Below are 15,836 nucleotides of genomic sequence, written 5' to 3' on the forward strand. Positions count from 1 at the left end.
TCAAGCCCAAAATTGTGTCTAAATAAAAAGGTCAAAAAAAGGCTTTTGTCCTGAAAATAAGCAGAAAAGCAGCTATAAGTCAAATCAAGTGGCTTTTATTGTCATTTTCACCATATACAGTTGCCCAATACACATCAAAATGAAGCTGTTGAAACGGGTGCTCCATAGAATAATATACATTGACACTAGAGTACACAAAACTAAGTAGAATATACAGACCTATACACAGGACTGAACACAAAAGTGTGTAAACAACACAATACAATGAAATAATAACTTACACTGCGGCACCAACCAGAACACTGACCTAAGGGGGGAAGAACAAAAGTTTGTGGACACCTAAGCATAAGATTTATGTCATTTTTGGAAATCACATTCCACATTTATTCCTCATTTGCTGTTAAAAACCTCCACTTCTCTGGGAAGATGTTTTAGATTTTTGGCTGTGGAGATTTGTGCTCATTTAGAAACGAGGGTGTTAGTAAAGTCAGGAACTGATGTAGGTGAGTTGAGGAGGCCTGGGGTGCAGTCGGCATTCACATTCGTTGTTCAATATGAGGTTAGAGCTCTGTAGAAGGAGATCTTCCACTCCAATCCATGTAAAGCATATCTTCATGGAGAAGGCTTTGCGCTTATTGTCATGCTGGAACATGTTTCCTAGTTTAAGTAAAGGGACTATTTCATGCTACCACAATCAAAGACATCGTATACTGTTTGGAGAAGAACTATAAATGGCTGGAAAAGTCAGGTGTCCCAATACTTTTGTCCAAATCACATGCACTATATATCTAATCCTGTAAGTAGCTTGTTAACGTAGACCCAATACTAGTTTTAATATCTAATTAAAGTGTTTACATGTATATTTTACAACTCCACACCCATATGCTGTGACACATATATATATGTAATGTATATGTAGAAACTGATATCATATCTCATGTCTATACTACAGGTTTTTCATTCGGGTTGAACTACTTAGTCACAGTACAGTCGCTACCGTCCCTTTACAGAGTGCAGATCAGCCTCCAGAAGCCTCGAGAACATGATCCAGCTTGCCTAAAAGCTCAGTGTTTGTGTCTTGACAATAGCGAGCTCTCGGTGTAACCCTCACTGCAGTGCTCACTCACTCACTCTTAGGCTCTTCTTCTCCCCTCCCCCTCCACAGATCTTCTATCCTGAGACCACAGATATCTACGACAGAAAGAACATGCCACGCTGCATCTACTGCATCCATGCACTCAGGTACAACATGTGTTCCTCACACCCACACTCTTTACCCACTGTCTGTTAAAACTGGTTCTGGGAGTTTTACACACAATTTCACTTGGAATCCTTTTCACATCAGAATTTAAACATTGTCTATTATTCATCACTTGTACAGGAAATAAGCCTCTATTTAACATGTATGAACAGTGCCAGACAGGCTCGCTCGATCCTGGAAGTTTCACACGGTTGCTAGAGTTTGCAACAAAAAGGGTGCGGGAACACGACAAACATCCAGTTCACCGAACGTGGACGCTTAAAGATTGACTTTTTTCCCACTGCAAAAAAACTATCCTGCTCACCACAGTTGTAAAAAGTGGTTCATTGATTTACTGTAGACTTCCTCTAAACTCAGACAAATCTAATCATTTTGATCATCAAGGTGTTTCAGCCTGTGCACCATGTGCACCCAGGTTGTTTTTTGTTTTTCACACCATTCTCTGTAAACTCTAGGGCTGCTTAGTGTAAAAATCCCGGGAGATCTAATAATCTCTAATCTCTGCAATCATATATATTGTATCCAATGTGTGTATATGTGAGCATATATGCTAATTCAGCATGCTAGCATACAGAGTGATAAATGGCATTGCTGATAAATGCTGTTAAATTTGTTGAAATATTCATTAAATATCTACATGTTATGGACCTTAACTAGAAATACTAGAAACTAGTGGGCTGGTAAATTGGGATGGTGTGATGAGTATAAAACTCCCCACTTGCTGTTATATCCAAAATCTAGTGGAACATCTTCCCAGAAGGGTGGAGCTTAATATGTGTGCTCATTCAGATACATAGTAAAGGTAGGTGCTGATGTAGGTGAGGTGAGGAGACCTCTTTAGATGGAGATCTTTCACTCCATCTCATGTAAATCCCATGCATATCTTCATGGCGCTGGCTTTATGCTCAGGGGTATCATCATGCTGGAACATTTTCGGGTCTCCTAGTTCAAGTGGAAGAGAAATTTCATGTTACAGCTCCCAAAGAAGTTTTATCCAATTGTGTGCCTCTAAGTTTGTGGGAACAGTTTGAGGAAAGAACCACATAATTCAGGTGTCAGTATTTTTGTCTATATAGCATAGGCTCCAGGTCCATTTCTTGTACTGTAGATTGTATTTTTGTGTATTGTGCATTCACTGTTTCAGAGCTTTTATAGTGTTTTATAATTTGCATACTAATCTTCCAAGTTTAGAGGCACAGATAGACCCAAGTTGGTCTTTTTTGTGAAGGTGGTGTTCATGTTGCTGCAGTGTGATGTGGAGACTTTTACTACGTGTCATATGTCTTATAGCGTTTTCCACTGGAAAAGCTGGTGCAAGCGCAGTGTTTTAACAGCTCATTCCAATCCTGTGCTGAGTAGATCTACAGCCCACAAGCCATAAATCTTCCCTCGTAAGAGCAGGAAACCTTGCGCAGTGTAGCGGGGTGAAGAGTAGGCCTGGTTCTGCTGTAGGATAAAAGGCAAGGGGTGGGGTTTAGTTTCGAAACACAGCAGTATCTCGCCCGTGGTTGTTTTTAACGGCCCCCCCCTGTGGATCCCGAACGCAGCACGTCGTATCGCACAAGCATGTTGTTTTTTTTGTTTTGGTTTTTTTTTTTGAGGAGGTGCTGAAAGTCGAAAGCCATGCTTCACTGCGTACAGTGATTAGTTCCTGTCGAGCACATACAGAAATATAACCGACCCCTTTCCCGTAACCTCCTTCTTCTTTTTCCGAACAGCTTGTACCTGTTTAAGCTTGGCCTGGCCCCGCAGATCTCGGACCTGTATGGCAAAGTGACCTTCACAGGTGAGCGACCCCAACTGTGCTTCAGTGACCCTCTGTAGTTGTTTTCTATTCACAGCAGGAAGCATCAAGAACTCGGTGGAATTTCAGTGTATAAGCCATTTGTGATTGTCCGAGCTTTTCCTGTTACTTCAGCCAACCGGCTCCGACTGCCAAGATCATGGCAGGGGATCATGATTTTCAACACAGACTCTAAGAACAATGTCCAGACTTCAGTAATCCCCCCACAACACCCGCGCACCCCACCACCACCGCTTTCCCAGGACCATAATTTCACTCCTAATGCCATTTAAGGATCTAGTAAGGTTCGGAAATAACTGCTTGAGTTTGTTAACCAAAACAAATTGCAGTTTTTTTGGTTTTAGACTGACCCAAAAAAGTACAAGATCATTGTTCCAAATATTGGGTCACCTGGTCATAATTATGGTATGTGACTTTTGAGCATCACATTCCACATTTAGTCCCAAATCACTCTTATAATTCCCTCCACTCTTCTGGGAAGATGCTCCACTAGATTTTGGAGTGTGCTTATGGATATTTGTGTTCATCAGCCACAAGGGTGTTATTTAAGGCAGGTACTGATGTAGGTGAGGAGACCTGGGGTGCAGATCAGCACTTGCACCCTTTTGGTGGAAAAGTGAAGCTCACATGTAATCTACGGACATTTATTCATCGAAAGCCTTGAACAGGGAGAGGAAGGAGGAGAGAGGAATTATCAAGGACACCTTTTGTCCCAGTCATTTACATTTTGCAATTTGTACGTCTGAACAAAAAGACTTACTGTACATTTTTTTACACTGGTTTATTTGGATCATTTATACACAACAAATTATATTAGACATTAGCAATTTGCACATCTGTATCCACTGTATGTATTGGCTGCATCATATTGCATGTATTGTAATGATACTATTACATATCCCTCATCATACTGCACTATCACTCGTACATTTATGGCATTTGGCAGGCGAACTTATCCAGAGACTTCCCCATTCTTGTTTGTTTGATTTCATTTAGCTGATATGCACCATATTGTTCATTTTCACCTGCACACTAGGGATGATAAGATTCAGCGATTCGCATATAAAAGTTAGCGCTGTGACGCATCGATTTAAAAAGGTTTTTTTTTTTCTTCTCTTCTTTTACATATTTGTGTCAAAAAATGATTTATTTCTTTATAATTATTAGTAGATGCAATGTACTTTTATTATGTATAATGTGACCAATATTTTATACGTAAAATATTGGTCACTTTCTACATAATAAAAGTACCGCTGCTGCTACGTGAATATGACGCATCGCAGCACTACGGAGACCGAGACGTGTCCTGAGTGTCACAGAGAATAGAGATTGACATGGTAGAGGTAGAGCTGCAGCCATATGTGGTTCATCCCCAACACAAAGCCGAAGGCACGCAATTGAATAGTACGGCTCTATTCTATTTCCTCACCTGCTTCACTACCTGACTTTACTAACACCCTTGTGTTTCTGAATGAGCACATCATCTACACAGTGGAACATCTTCCCAGAAAAGTGGAGATTGTTAGAAGAGCAAGTGGAGACTAAATGCGTGTTCACATGGTGTATAATGATTTGATTTCTGGATGAAACCCAAATGAGGAAGGGATGAGTCTGGTGTCTCAGGTTTTTTCTACCACTGTCATCACCGGCCCAGTCATTGTGCATGAGGAATTTATATTTGTATTCTCAATGTTTTGATGCTAATTGCTCTTGATTTCTTTTGTCCCTGAACTTTGATTTGAACTCCAAACCTAACCCCTAACCCTTCGGTTCTTTCAGAGGAGGAGATTAACAACATGAAGATCGAGCTGGAGAAGTACAACATCCAGATGCCGGCTTTCAGCAAAATCGGCGGGATCCTGGCCAACGAGTTATCTGTTGATGAGGCGGCTTGTGAGTTTTGTTTACATTCCCTGCTTATATTCTACCATCTAACAATGACCAAGTATAGATTACAGTATGGTTGTGGGCAAAATTTTTAAACTCTATTTCATAAGCAAGCTGTGGAGATGTTTTGCCATGACCTTCTGAGTATTCAGACATGACTTGTAGAAGGCGACACTGTTGCTTTTGGCATATCTTCCTGTACAATCTTTTGACATTTGACACCGTTATGAAATCTGCAGGACGTTGGGACAGATAGTGTGTTTTAGAAAGAATGTAGAGATGTTAGATTTCGATTATAAACGAGAGCATTTAAGAAATGCTCCGAAGGTCATTTCAGGAGAAGTGACTGTGGGCAAGTATTAAATTGGTTAATTTCTTCCAATTAAAACAAACGGAAATAACGGAATAAATCCGTTTCTGACTTGTTATTAGTGTGCGAAGGTTTTACACTAGAACTTTGGCTCACATTTATATGCAAACGATACGTACACTTAGCAGGCAACTGACAAAAATCTTAGGAAGCAATGGCAGGAAGTTAAAGTGTTCAGATAAGAAACGATGTGAAGCAGAGAGCGAACGTGACCTTCGTAATATCGCTTGATTCAGTGCACGCTGCAGTGATCGCGATCAACGACGCCATAGACCACGGAGACCCTGTGGGCACGTTGGCAGCCATGAGTAACCCCAACGCCATGCTGCTTAACCTGCACGAGAGCGGGGCACAGGACTACCAAGACACGCTGTTCCAGGCCAAAGCCGAGAAAGTGACCAACTCCAGGAAAAGGGTATGAGAAGAAGCTGAGAATCTACAAAATCTATTCTTAATCCAATGGTGTCATTTCACAAGACAAGACTAAAATTTGTGTCCTGTAGATCGGGGAGAACGTGGACGCAGAAAGGGACGTCTACGAGGAGTTGCTGACCCATGCTGAAATTCAGGGCAACGTCAATAAAGTGAATGGTAAGCTCCTTGTGGTTCTGCTTTTCAGTCGTCTTGGTCATGAGAGAACCTGAGATCTTTCACTGCTTTTTTTTTTCTCAGTGTCCAATTCGCTGACTTCGGTGGACCAGGCATTGTTCAGCAACGACGAGGACAAGGTCTTCCAGGCTCTTTCATCCCCAGCACTCAGTTTGCAGTCTCTCAAGTCAAAGAACAAAGGCTGGTACCTCAAACAGCTCATGGCTGACCGAGATGCGAAGGAGCAGGTACTGGGGGTGGGAAAAAAAAAAAAGATAAAGATCGGCTGTTTACCTGCTTGTTTCTTAACTTATGCTTGATGTTGGCCCAGAACACCCCAGGAGAACCGTTAACCAAAGAAGAGCTGCAGTGCGGCGTGGACTCGGCCAATGGCATTGCGGAAAGCTATCAGAGAAGTATGAACCTTCCTTCTGGTCTTTTTTGTCCACAGCACTCCAATTTCTCTTTTCCTTATGCATCACTTCTGTCTTTCTCAGTGCTTCAGGCTGTCGAGAGGATCAACGGTGCCATCAGGAAAGGTGTTGCCGAGGACACGGTGAACGAGCTGATGAATCCAGACGCTCAGCTCCCGACCGTCTACCCCAGAGCTGCTGAGCTCTACCAGAGAGAACTCTTCAGCCTACAGCAGCAAAGCCCAGAGGTCAGAAAACACACACACACACACACACACACACACACACACACACACACACACACACACACACACGCAAGCACGTACTGTACACATGTGCTGATCCTGACTAAGGTGTGTATCCGGTTCCTCAGGGTTCGCTCACACATCCGGAACTGCTGGTTGCAGTGGAGATGCTGTCATCAGTGGTGCTGATAAACGAGGCGCTGGATGTGGGAGATCGAGGGGCTCTGTGGAAACAGCTGAGCAGCGCTGTTACAGGCCTCAGCAACGTTGAGGGAGATTACTCACAGAGGTCAGGCACGCAACTTATTATCTTTATCTTTTTTTTCTTTACAGATGAAACAATAGAAACACTGATTAGTACAAATGGTCTATTTTTTTTAATACTTTACATAATATAACAATTTTAATGAAAAAAAAAGAACAAAACTAAATCTTCTTGCTCCAACAGAGCTTCAGTCAGCTAAATCGCCTCCCAGTACAGCGCAACGTCGATGCACGGAAAAACAATTAATTTACAGAATTAAATTAGAAACAGAGTAGACCTTTACAGGAAATCCCAGACATTGTTAAATATTAAAATCCATGCCGCCGAGACCTCTGTGAAGATTCAAGTTTGAGATCGGTAGTCGTATTAGACTCCTCCTATCACCGAATCTTCCACTATTTGTGGTCACCTACGAAATCATGCATAGATCATGCTTACAGGCAGCAATAGTGACTTTTTATGAGATGTTTTTGATGCATTAACATGAGGGGAGGCTCAGAACGATGGAAACGGATGAAAAATTTTTGCCATTTTGATAACACAATGAGTAGTGAGACTTCAGGCTCCATGCTGCCATTACCATCGGGTTTTTGTTTGCATAAGATTATGCATACCGCACATGGAGCGAGTTGTTTTGCACAGTGCAAATATATCTATGTCTGTCTGTCTGTCTGTCTGGTAAATTCCATACTCAGGAGGATTAAGGCAGTGCTAGATAACAGTGGTCTTCACAAAATATTGACACTTTGGACACAGTTTTGACATGTTCACTGAGGGTGTACTTACTTTTGTTGCCAGTTATTTAGACAATAATAGCTGTATGTTCAGAGGACAATAAATCTGTACTGCTGTACAAACTGCACATTGTTCCTTGAAGATTATACTAAAATGGTTGCTGAACTCACTTTAGTGAGATACTGTGCTGTTGTGACCATGGCGTTAAGAAGGGGGTAAATACTTACGCAAGAATTTGTACCGTTAATTTCTTTCAAGTTCTCACACAGCGAGTGATCGTATGATTCTTCATGCAAGCTTTTGTTTTTATTTCCAGGTACATGGACGAGTTGATGCGCCTGAAGGCTGCGGCGCGAGAACAAGGCAGCGAGTATCTGACGTGGAACGACATCCAGGCGTGTGTGGATCAGGTCAACAGCACTATTCAAGAAGAGCATGAGAGTGAGTCACGTACGCATTACAGTCCTCATGCTGATGCTCTAACCTCATCAGTCCTGATCTTTCACGATCTTCTGACACGTCTTGCCCTCAGGAATCGCTGCTATCGGCCTGATCAACGAGGCTCTCCACGAGGGAGACCCAAGGAAGACTCTGGAAGCCCTGCAGCACCCTGCGGCCAAGCTGACCGATGTGGATCCGTCAATAGCTCAGCATTATTTCGACAAACTCCTGGAGGCACGGAGAGAGAAAGCTCACGTAGGTTCTCTTTTCCCTGTACATGCCACGTGCATGCAGTATAACATTCCTCAATCATTTCCAGAACTTCCTCTTCATCCTACTGAATTTTTCAAGAAGTTATTGTATACTATAAAACATTCGGTCGATATGCTTTTATTGATCAACCAGCATAAGAGAAAAACGGGGCATTTATCCTTGAAATGTGCTGCGTATTCTTCAAAACTCCTGACGTTTGGGGGAAATATATAGGGGGATTTTTTGGTTTCTAAATGATTTTTTTCAAACTCAGTTTATATTCAAACACAGTCTTCTATCCTCAAACTCAGCGGGTCGCGAAAATGTCTATAGATTCGACTCTGTATTGGTTATCGTGCATTGTTTTGCCCTTTAGGAATCTATAGACGTGACGTGACGTGATGTGAGATCACCAGTCATCAACCAAAGATGCAATTTATGGCACGCATGCACCAAATAACCTGGTCTTTATTAGGTCTGGGGAAGTGGTAGATCGGTGGTTAAGCTTGTGGGCTACTGATTGAAAGGTCATGGGTTCAAGCGCTGGAATTGCAAAGCTGCCATGCTTGTTCCCTTGAGCAAGGCCCTTAACTCTCTGTGCTTCAGGGGTGCTGTATCATGGCTGACATTATGCTTTGACCCCAGAAATTCGGCAATGAAAGAATTTCACTGTGCTGTACGTTGTACATGTGATATGTATAAAGTATAAAGCACTTATTTTGTACAATAAAAAAATAGTCTAATATACGAACTTAAAACCGAAACGACATCACTTTATTTTTCTCGCTCTGTAAGTCGAACAAAAACAGTGCTGTTCTTTTATTAACCCTACGTATCATTTGACTCTGTAACCCATGACTTCAGACAGATCACATCATCGATGCTCATTGTCTCATCTCCTCCTTCACCCTCCCTTTTTTTTTTTTCTTTCTTCTGTAACTCATGAACGCCCTCGGAGGAAAGTAAGAAGGTATCGTGTGTATAAACGTTCCTCAGTATGCATTTATCAGCCCTCGCCAAAACTAGTGCGTTCGTCATGAGGCTGTCAGCGAGAGAAAGTGAAAGTTCTGACAGTGCAGGTGAGAATTCAGAATGCAATGAATGTTCAAGTTCCCAATACCACTCATCCCTGGGCCTGCTTTACTAACGTTCTCCAGATGTCAGAGTGAGGGAAGGAGGGAGGGGTGAAGTAATCAGGCTGTAGGTGCAATGAAGAAACATTCCAACTTTGCTCAATGGCTGCTGAAAATTTGCACAAGTCTTGAGGTTTTTTTGTTGGCTGTAATCAGATGGAAAGGCTGTTCCTGGTTCTTTTTTCTACCACAATTGTCCATTTTTGTGCTCCGATTTATATCTGGGGTGTTCTCTAGGGTTTATTCGTCGCTTGGTCTCACTTGTGAATCGCACAGGATGAGGGGGAAAAAAACGGGCAATGAAAACAAAGTCTTCCTTCATATGATGGTTTTCACAACAGTAGGAAATAACAGGCTGATGACTGCGTCACTGCCTTAAAAGGACAAAACTCTGCTCCTCCAATGGCACGAATTACACTGTGCATTTTTCAGCTCTGACCGTATTCTGACTGAAGATTCCTGGGTGTGTGTGTGTTTTTTTTAGTTTTTTTAAACCTCGAGTCTACCAGATGTTCTCGGGACATAGGAAGTGGCTTTGGAAGGAAGTTTCTTTTTAGAATTTTTTTTTTTTTTTTTTTCTCTCGACTTCTGCAAAGTCATGTGCTGTGCAGCTGAGGCGAGCGAAGAACTCGATTTAAACTCCGTCTGCAGGTGGAAACCAGACTGTTGCCCTTTTAAGATAGAAGGCGAGTAGAATTAGAAAGCATTGTATGAGCTGTTTCTTTTTTCCCCCCATTATAAACATCTTTTATATATATATATATATATATATATATATATATATATATATATATACACGGGTGACAGAGGTTTATAGGTACAGGATATAAATTAAAGAGACAAATAATAATCACACAGCCAGGGTGACGTGTCTTGTATACGAAAATTTGCAAGGTAAAGTGTATAGAAGCTGATATGCAATATAAAATAAAGCTATTTTATATATATAAATATATATTCATTTGTTACTCTGCAATTCAATATGGTGCAGACAGTTCGCTTTTATTTCTTTGCTTCAGACCGACAGCAAATCATCAATTTACTTGAGCGCATTCTGACTTCTAACACATGGCTCCTTTCAGAAACACGCCTTTGTAGTGCAAAAAAAAGAGAAAAAGATTCAATAAAACCAGCCGTTCTTTTCCTGTTGTGTCTGCAGGAAGTTACAGCTCTACCTCTGCCATGTTAATCTGTATTGTATGTGACTCTCAGGACACTTTCGGTCTCCGTAGTTTTGTGATGCGTCATATTCACGTAGCAGCAGCGCCGCTGAGAGAACGAACGCGCTCGAGAAATCGATCGACGTATAAAATATTGGTCACGTTCTAAATAATAAAAGTATCACACATCTATTAATAATTACACAAATAAATCGGTTTTCATCGATGCACGTATGCTACAAAAGGTTCGATGCGAATCGCTAAATCTTAGCATCTCTGTTACCATTACGAGTTTGAGTGTCTGGGTCACGTTGGATTCCCTGGAGACGTTATCACGTGACAAAAATGGAAGCCTCTTTATTGTTCTAATCTCAAGGATTTATCGCCATGTGGAAAACTAGGAAACCCTCTGCTACATCATATGAAATTAAAGCTCTGTCGATCCTCCAGGAGTCAATGACAAATTATAAATGTGTAAAAAAAAAAACATTACAAAAGCACAAATGCAAGAAGGAAAGAAAGTATGCAGTTTGCAAAAAAACTAACCGAGTTCTATGGCAGACCCTGAGGAGACTCAAACCCAGTCACTGCTATTTGTCCCCACCCTGTTTTACTTCCTTAAATTATGATTAGCAGTCTTTATGATTTTTGTTGCTGTTTTTGTTGTTAGAGATGTTCTTGTTGTTACACCCTGTTTATTAGAGAAGTTTGGTGGAGGTTTTCCATAAATAGTGCCTCGGGCGCAGTTCCAAATGCTTAATAAGTCAAAATACCTGCCAGTCACAATACAGATGCAAATTATTATATAATACCAGATGTAATAATAACCATGAACACAAATCTTCGCATAATTAAATAGAATTAACATCACAAACGCTCATAATTCATCTATGTTTTGGTGCAAAAACACTACACATTTCTATTCCTCAGTGGTTTAGCAGCTCTCCACCACACCCTCGAGTTCTGTTGAACCGCCAGCACCATTAGGCCATTGGGGGAGGGCTCTGCCCTGTTGGCCAATCGGTGACGAGATGTGCTCTCGGCGGAAACCACGAGGGCCCCGCCCACTTCCTTTCATCCATTGTAGCGCAAGATTATAACAGTAGATTATAAATTCAGTAAATTCAGCTTAAGTGATTCATTTGAGGATTAAAAGTGCAGTAATGACAGCAGGGTCAGTGTCTGGACTTGTTTTGAAGTCTTATCGTCTTGTTTTGAGTCAAATCATCATTTGCAAATCGGTCTTGTGCCAAGATTTACGGCTGTTTCTTTTAGACTTTTGCTAACCAGAACTCCCCTGAAGCCCTCAGAAAAACTTCACTGTGCCTTCAAACGTCTCTGGTTCATAAATAGCTTCACGATCCAATCACGGAGCAGCTTACGTGTAAGAACTATGTGTAAGACGACCCAATCACAGGGCAGCGTGCTGATAAAACCGGCGGGAGAGCAAAAAAAAAAAAAACGCGGGCTGCCCTGACACCATGAAGAAACAGAGCCTCCTGGTGGTAACAACTCCAAATTCAACATGGTTAAGAGAGAAAATGCTGTGGGGATTATTTGGTTTGACCTCTCCGGCTGACGTCTGGTCGTTAGTGTTCACTCAGGAAACATTCAGGTTACACTCATGCCTCAGAAGTGTGCAGGATTTGCCTTGAATAGAAGCACAGGGATTTCCAACATCTCCACAACGGCATCTTTACGTTTAAACAACTGTCATTAATCTGGAAAAAATTTTGGATAGAAAATACAGACTGAAGACCCCTGTGGACCCATTTGGTGTCGACTAAAGAGATGCATCTGCAGTATGAATGAGGACATTATCATTTAATAGGAGTAGTGTCAATATTGTGTATTGATGCAGGAATATTCCTAGTTGTAATAATACATAAAATTGTATTTTATATCCATTTTTGTAATGAATTGCACGCTGTTCTAAAGCTTTATAAATTAGATCCTGATTGAGCACATCAGGGATGCGCATCTCCATAACTGAGGCTGATGCGATTCGCATCTCGAAGCATAGCAACGATACGATACATTAAAGATACATATGAAGCGGCTACTGATACTACGCGATACGATTCACCCCTCTTACGATGCAGTGCGATCTCATGATGCTATGCAATTCAGTACAGTGCAGATTATTTATTTAATTCAGACAGACAGTAATTTTCTGACTTCACAAACAGGTCTTTGAAGTGCAACAAAAAAGATTCAATAAAACCAGACATTCTTTTCCAGTTCTGTCTCCCAGAAGATGCAGCTCTACCTCTGCCATGTTAATCTGTAATTTATGTGACTCTCATTTGCATCATCTGATGCACAGTTTTTTTTAGTTTTTTTTATTCGATGCATCACATCGTTAACTTTTATTCACTGATCTTATCATTCTTAGCGTACATACTTGTTGATTGAAAAACATACATATTAGCATGACATTGTGCTCATGTCCACCTCAGCAGTGATTCTGGACTTTGCAATTAATATCCCCATGAATTATTACCAGGAAAAAAGTTTGCTCATATCAGATCTTTATTTTGCTTTCCTCTCGCTTCAGGAGACTCAGGATCCATCAGCAGTGCTCTGGCTGGACGAAATCCAGGAGGCCATCTTCCAAGCTAACCGAGACACCGAAGAGGCTCTGCAGTGTAAGAAAGGATTCAGCATAGTTTCTCGCTTACGTCGTTTTTCAGCCTTCGTTCATTTTGGCATTAACCTGGTGTCACTCTGACAGTCTCTCAAGCGATCCAAGCCATTAATGAGGCTGTAGATGTCGGGGATGCGAGCCAGACGCTGACGGCTCTGCGCACACCTGGAGCCAGTCTGTACGGCGTGACGCCGGAGTGCGCCCAGACCTATCAGGATGACCTGGCTAAGATCAAGAACGAGAAAAAGAACGAGGGTGAGAATGTCGAGAGTAAACCGTCAAGTTTTGCTAATAGTTAACTGATACTCGATCCGTGTGTGTGTGTGTGTGTGTGTGTGTGTGTGTGTGTGTGTGTGAGTCAACAAGTGAGTAAGATGTTTTATTTTCCTTTACACACACAGCACAAGAAACAACTTTCTAACAAAGCGCCCAAAACTGCGCATCGAATGAGAGACGGAACTGACGATGCCTTTTTATCTTTTTAAAGTTGAAATGAAGGGCGATGTGGATTAAACAATTCCTCATAACATTTTCAAGCCATGATGTTCAGAACATCACACAAATATACAGAAGTTCTTGTTCACATTTTGGATCAATAAAAAAAGGGCATAAATAAGTGCAGAAAGGCCACATTGCAGACAGGATTTGCATTTTACAGGTCGGCAAATCAAATGACAGAATATCGTCTGTAAATATAATATACTGTAATGTAATTTACTGTATGCTATAAATCAGCATTATCATAATGGGCTAACTTATTGGGAGAAAACCGGTAGTTCTATGTGAAATCAGACATTTAGCACTCCCATATAAAAAAAATGGTATGGTCCTTGTTTCATAAAACCTCAACGTAGATTGAGAGATTGGTAGCGGAATCAGGCTCCTCCTACCGAAGCATTGAATCTTCGTCGCTGTGTTTTCTAGGTGATAACGGTAGTGAATGGATGAAGCACTGGGTGAAAGGAGGCTACAACTACTACTACAACATGAAGACAAGAGAGGGCACATGGGGCGAGCCTGCGGGATTCAAACAAAACAATACGCATCTGAACAAGGACGAGATCCAGGTGAGAATATAGAAAGTATTTATGGCATTAAACTCCCTAGGGATGTGATATGATACAGTATTTTTCCACCGCAGCTCGTTTCTGATGGGATCACAGTAGGGGTGTAGAGGTACATGAATTTGTGAATCGGGGAATCCTTGTTTTACGTGCGGAGTTTCCTCACGAATATATTAAAGCCCTCTCTTAACTATAAGGTCTCCTGTTTGGGAACATTTTAGTTTCCTATTGAATTATGACAACGAATTACAATTATCTTATTTATACACTGAGCAGTTGAGGGTTAAAGACCTTCCTTAAGGACCAAGCAGTGGCAGCATAGTGGTGGGATTTGAACTCATGACCTTCTGATCAGCACTCCAACATCTTAAAAACCGAGCTACAGCACCACCTCGCATTTTTCTAATTAAAAACATAAAAGTCGAATGAAAGTGAACAGGTCTATAAGCTGAAATTCTAAAGGTTTACTTTAGTCAATGTGTAAAAGATTTTTTTTTATTGAATTTTAATAAATATTTTTTTTTTTAAGAAATCCAAACTGGCACTCAAGCGGAGATTGTTAATGTTGCGCTGTAATCAATAGTTATTTGGGCATACATTATTTTTAATTATTTTTTACTATTTTTAGTTACATTGCTTTGAGAATGATTTTATTTATTGGAGATCTTCTATAATTGATTCGATTTTATATTTATATATTTTTTTATTTATACCAAACATTTTATTTCAAATGATCATGGTGAAAATAATTTCATTTATTTTCAATATTTTAAAATGTTTTTAAAAAAATTAAAAATCTTGATGTACAAATAAACGATCGAAATTGAAACAAACCGTGATTTAAAAAAACGAGGTTTCGTACCGAAGCATGAAATTTGTGTACCGTTCCGCCTCTACATCACAGCATTCATGAACCGTCTCACGTATTCACGTCTCTCTTCATGTCTAGTCGGTCGTATCGGGAGTGACGGCAGCCTACAACCGGGAGCAGTTGTGGCTGGCTAATGAGAGTCTGATCGCCAAGCTGCAAGCGCGATGCAGAGGTTTCCTGGTGAGGCGGAACCTGAAAGAGCGCATCGGCTTTCTGGAGTCGCAGGATCCGGCCATCAGACGCATCCAGGTGAGAGCTGGACTCCGTATAGCAGTCCTTTGTTAGGATTGGCGTGGGATCTGAGTGTGTGATTTTTGCTTTGCGTTTGATCCACAGGCCCACTGGAAGGGTTACAAAGAGCGAAAGGCCTTCAATGAGCGAAAGGAGTACTTAAAGGATCACACTGAAGATGCTGTGAAGGTTCGATTATGTTACTGATGTTCACCAGCATCAGCAGGAAACTTTGGAATGTTTCTAGAAATTTCATGTTTGTGTTCTTACTTTGGATTCTCTCAGATCCAGTCGATGGTGAGGATGCACCAAGCTCGCAAGAAGTATAGAGATCGCCTACAGTATTTCAAAGACCATGTGAGTATTCGGTTCCTCAGCATCTATATTGAACATATAGACATGCCATACCTGTATATGCATTGGGATAGTGTTTTTTTTTTTTTTTTTTTTTTTTGGTGTTTTTATCCAT

At 41.1% G+C, this 15,836-nt stretch overlaps 1 protein-coding gene across 1 annotated transcript in view; it reads left to right on the forward strand.

The window, feature by feature from the left end:
- iqgap1 (IQ motif containing GTPase activating protein 1) overlaps positions 1-15,836 on the forward strand; it is a 50,045-nt gene that overhangs the window by 23,774 nt on the left and 10,435 nt on the right. Inside the window, exons 5-21 of the mRNA XM_046840200.1 lie at positions 1,166-1,242; positions 2,980-3,047; positions 4,845-4,958; positions 5,559-5,737; positions 5,826-5,913; positions 5,995-6,158; positions 6,242-6,326; positions 6,408-6,571; positions 6,697-6,857; positions 7,885-8,009; positions 8,101-8,264; positions 13,112-13,202; positions 13,289-13,456; positions 14,126-14,268; positions 15,215-15,385; positions 15,473-15,556; positions 15,653-15,724. Of these exons, the coding sequence (XP_046696156.1) occupies positions 1,166-1,242; positions 2,980-3,047; positions 4,845-4,958; positions 5,559-5,737; positions 5,826-5,913; positions 5,995-6,158; positions 6,242-6,326; positions 6,408-6,571; positions 6,697-6,857; positions 7,885-8,009; positions 8,101-8,264; positions 13,112-13,202; positions 13,289-13,456; positions 14,126-14,268; positions 15,215-15,385; positions 15,473-15,556; positions 15,653-15,724 (2,118 nt within the window). The remainder of the gene's footprint in view (positions 1-1,165; positions 1,243-2,979; positions 3,048-4,844; positions 4,959-5,558; positions 5,738-5,825; positions 5,914-5,994; positions 6,159-6,241; positions 6,327-6,407; positions 6,572-6,696; positions 6,858-7,884; positions 8,010-8,100; positions 8,265-13,111; positions 13,203-13,288; positions 13,457-14,125; positions 14,269-15,214; positions 15,386-15,472; positions 15,557-15,652; positions 15,725-15,836) is intronic.

The sequence above is a fragment of the Silurus meridionalis genome, chromosome 26, assembly GCF_014805685.1.
Source record: "Silurus meridionalis isolate SWU-2019-XX chromosome 26, ASM1480568v1, whole genome shotgun sequence".
Classification (NCBI taxonomy): domain Eukaryota; kingdom Metazoa; phylum Chordata; class Actinopteri; order Siluriformes; family Siluridae; genus Silurus; species Silurus meridionalis.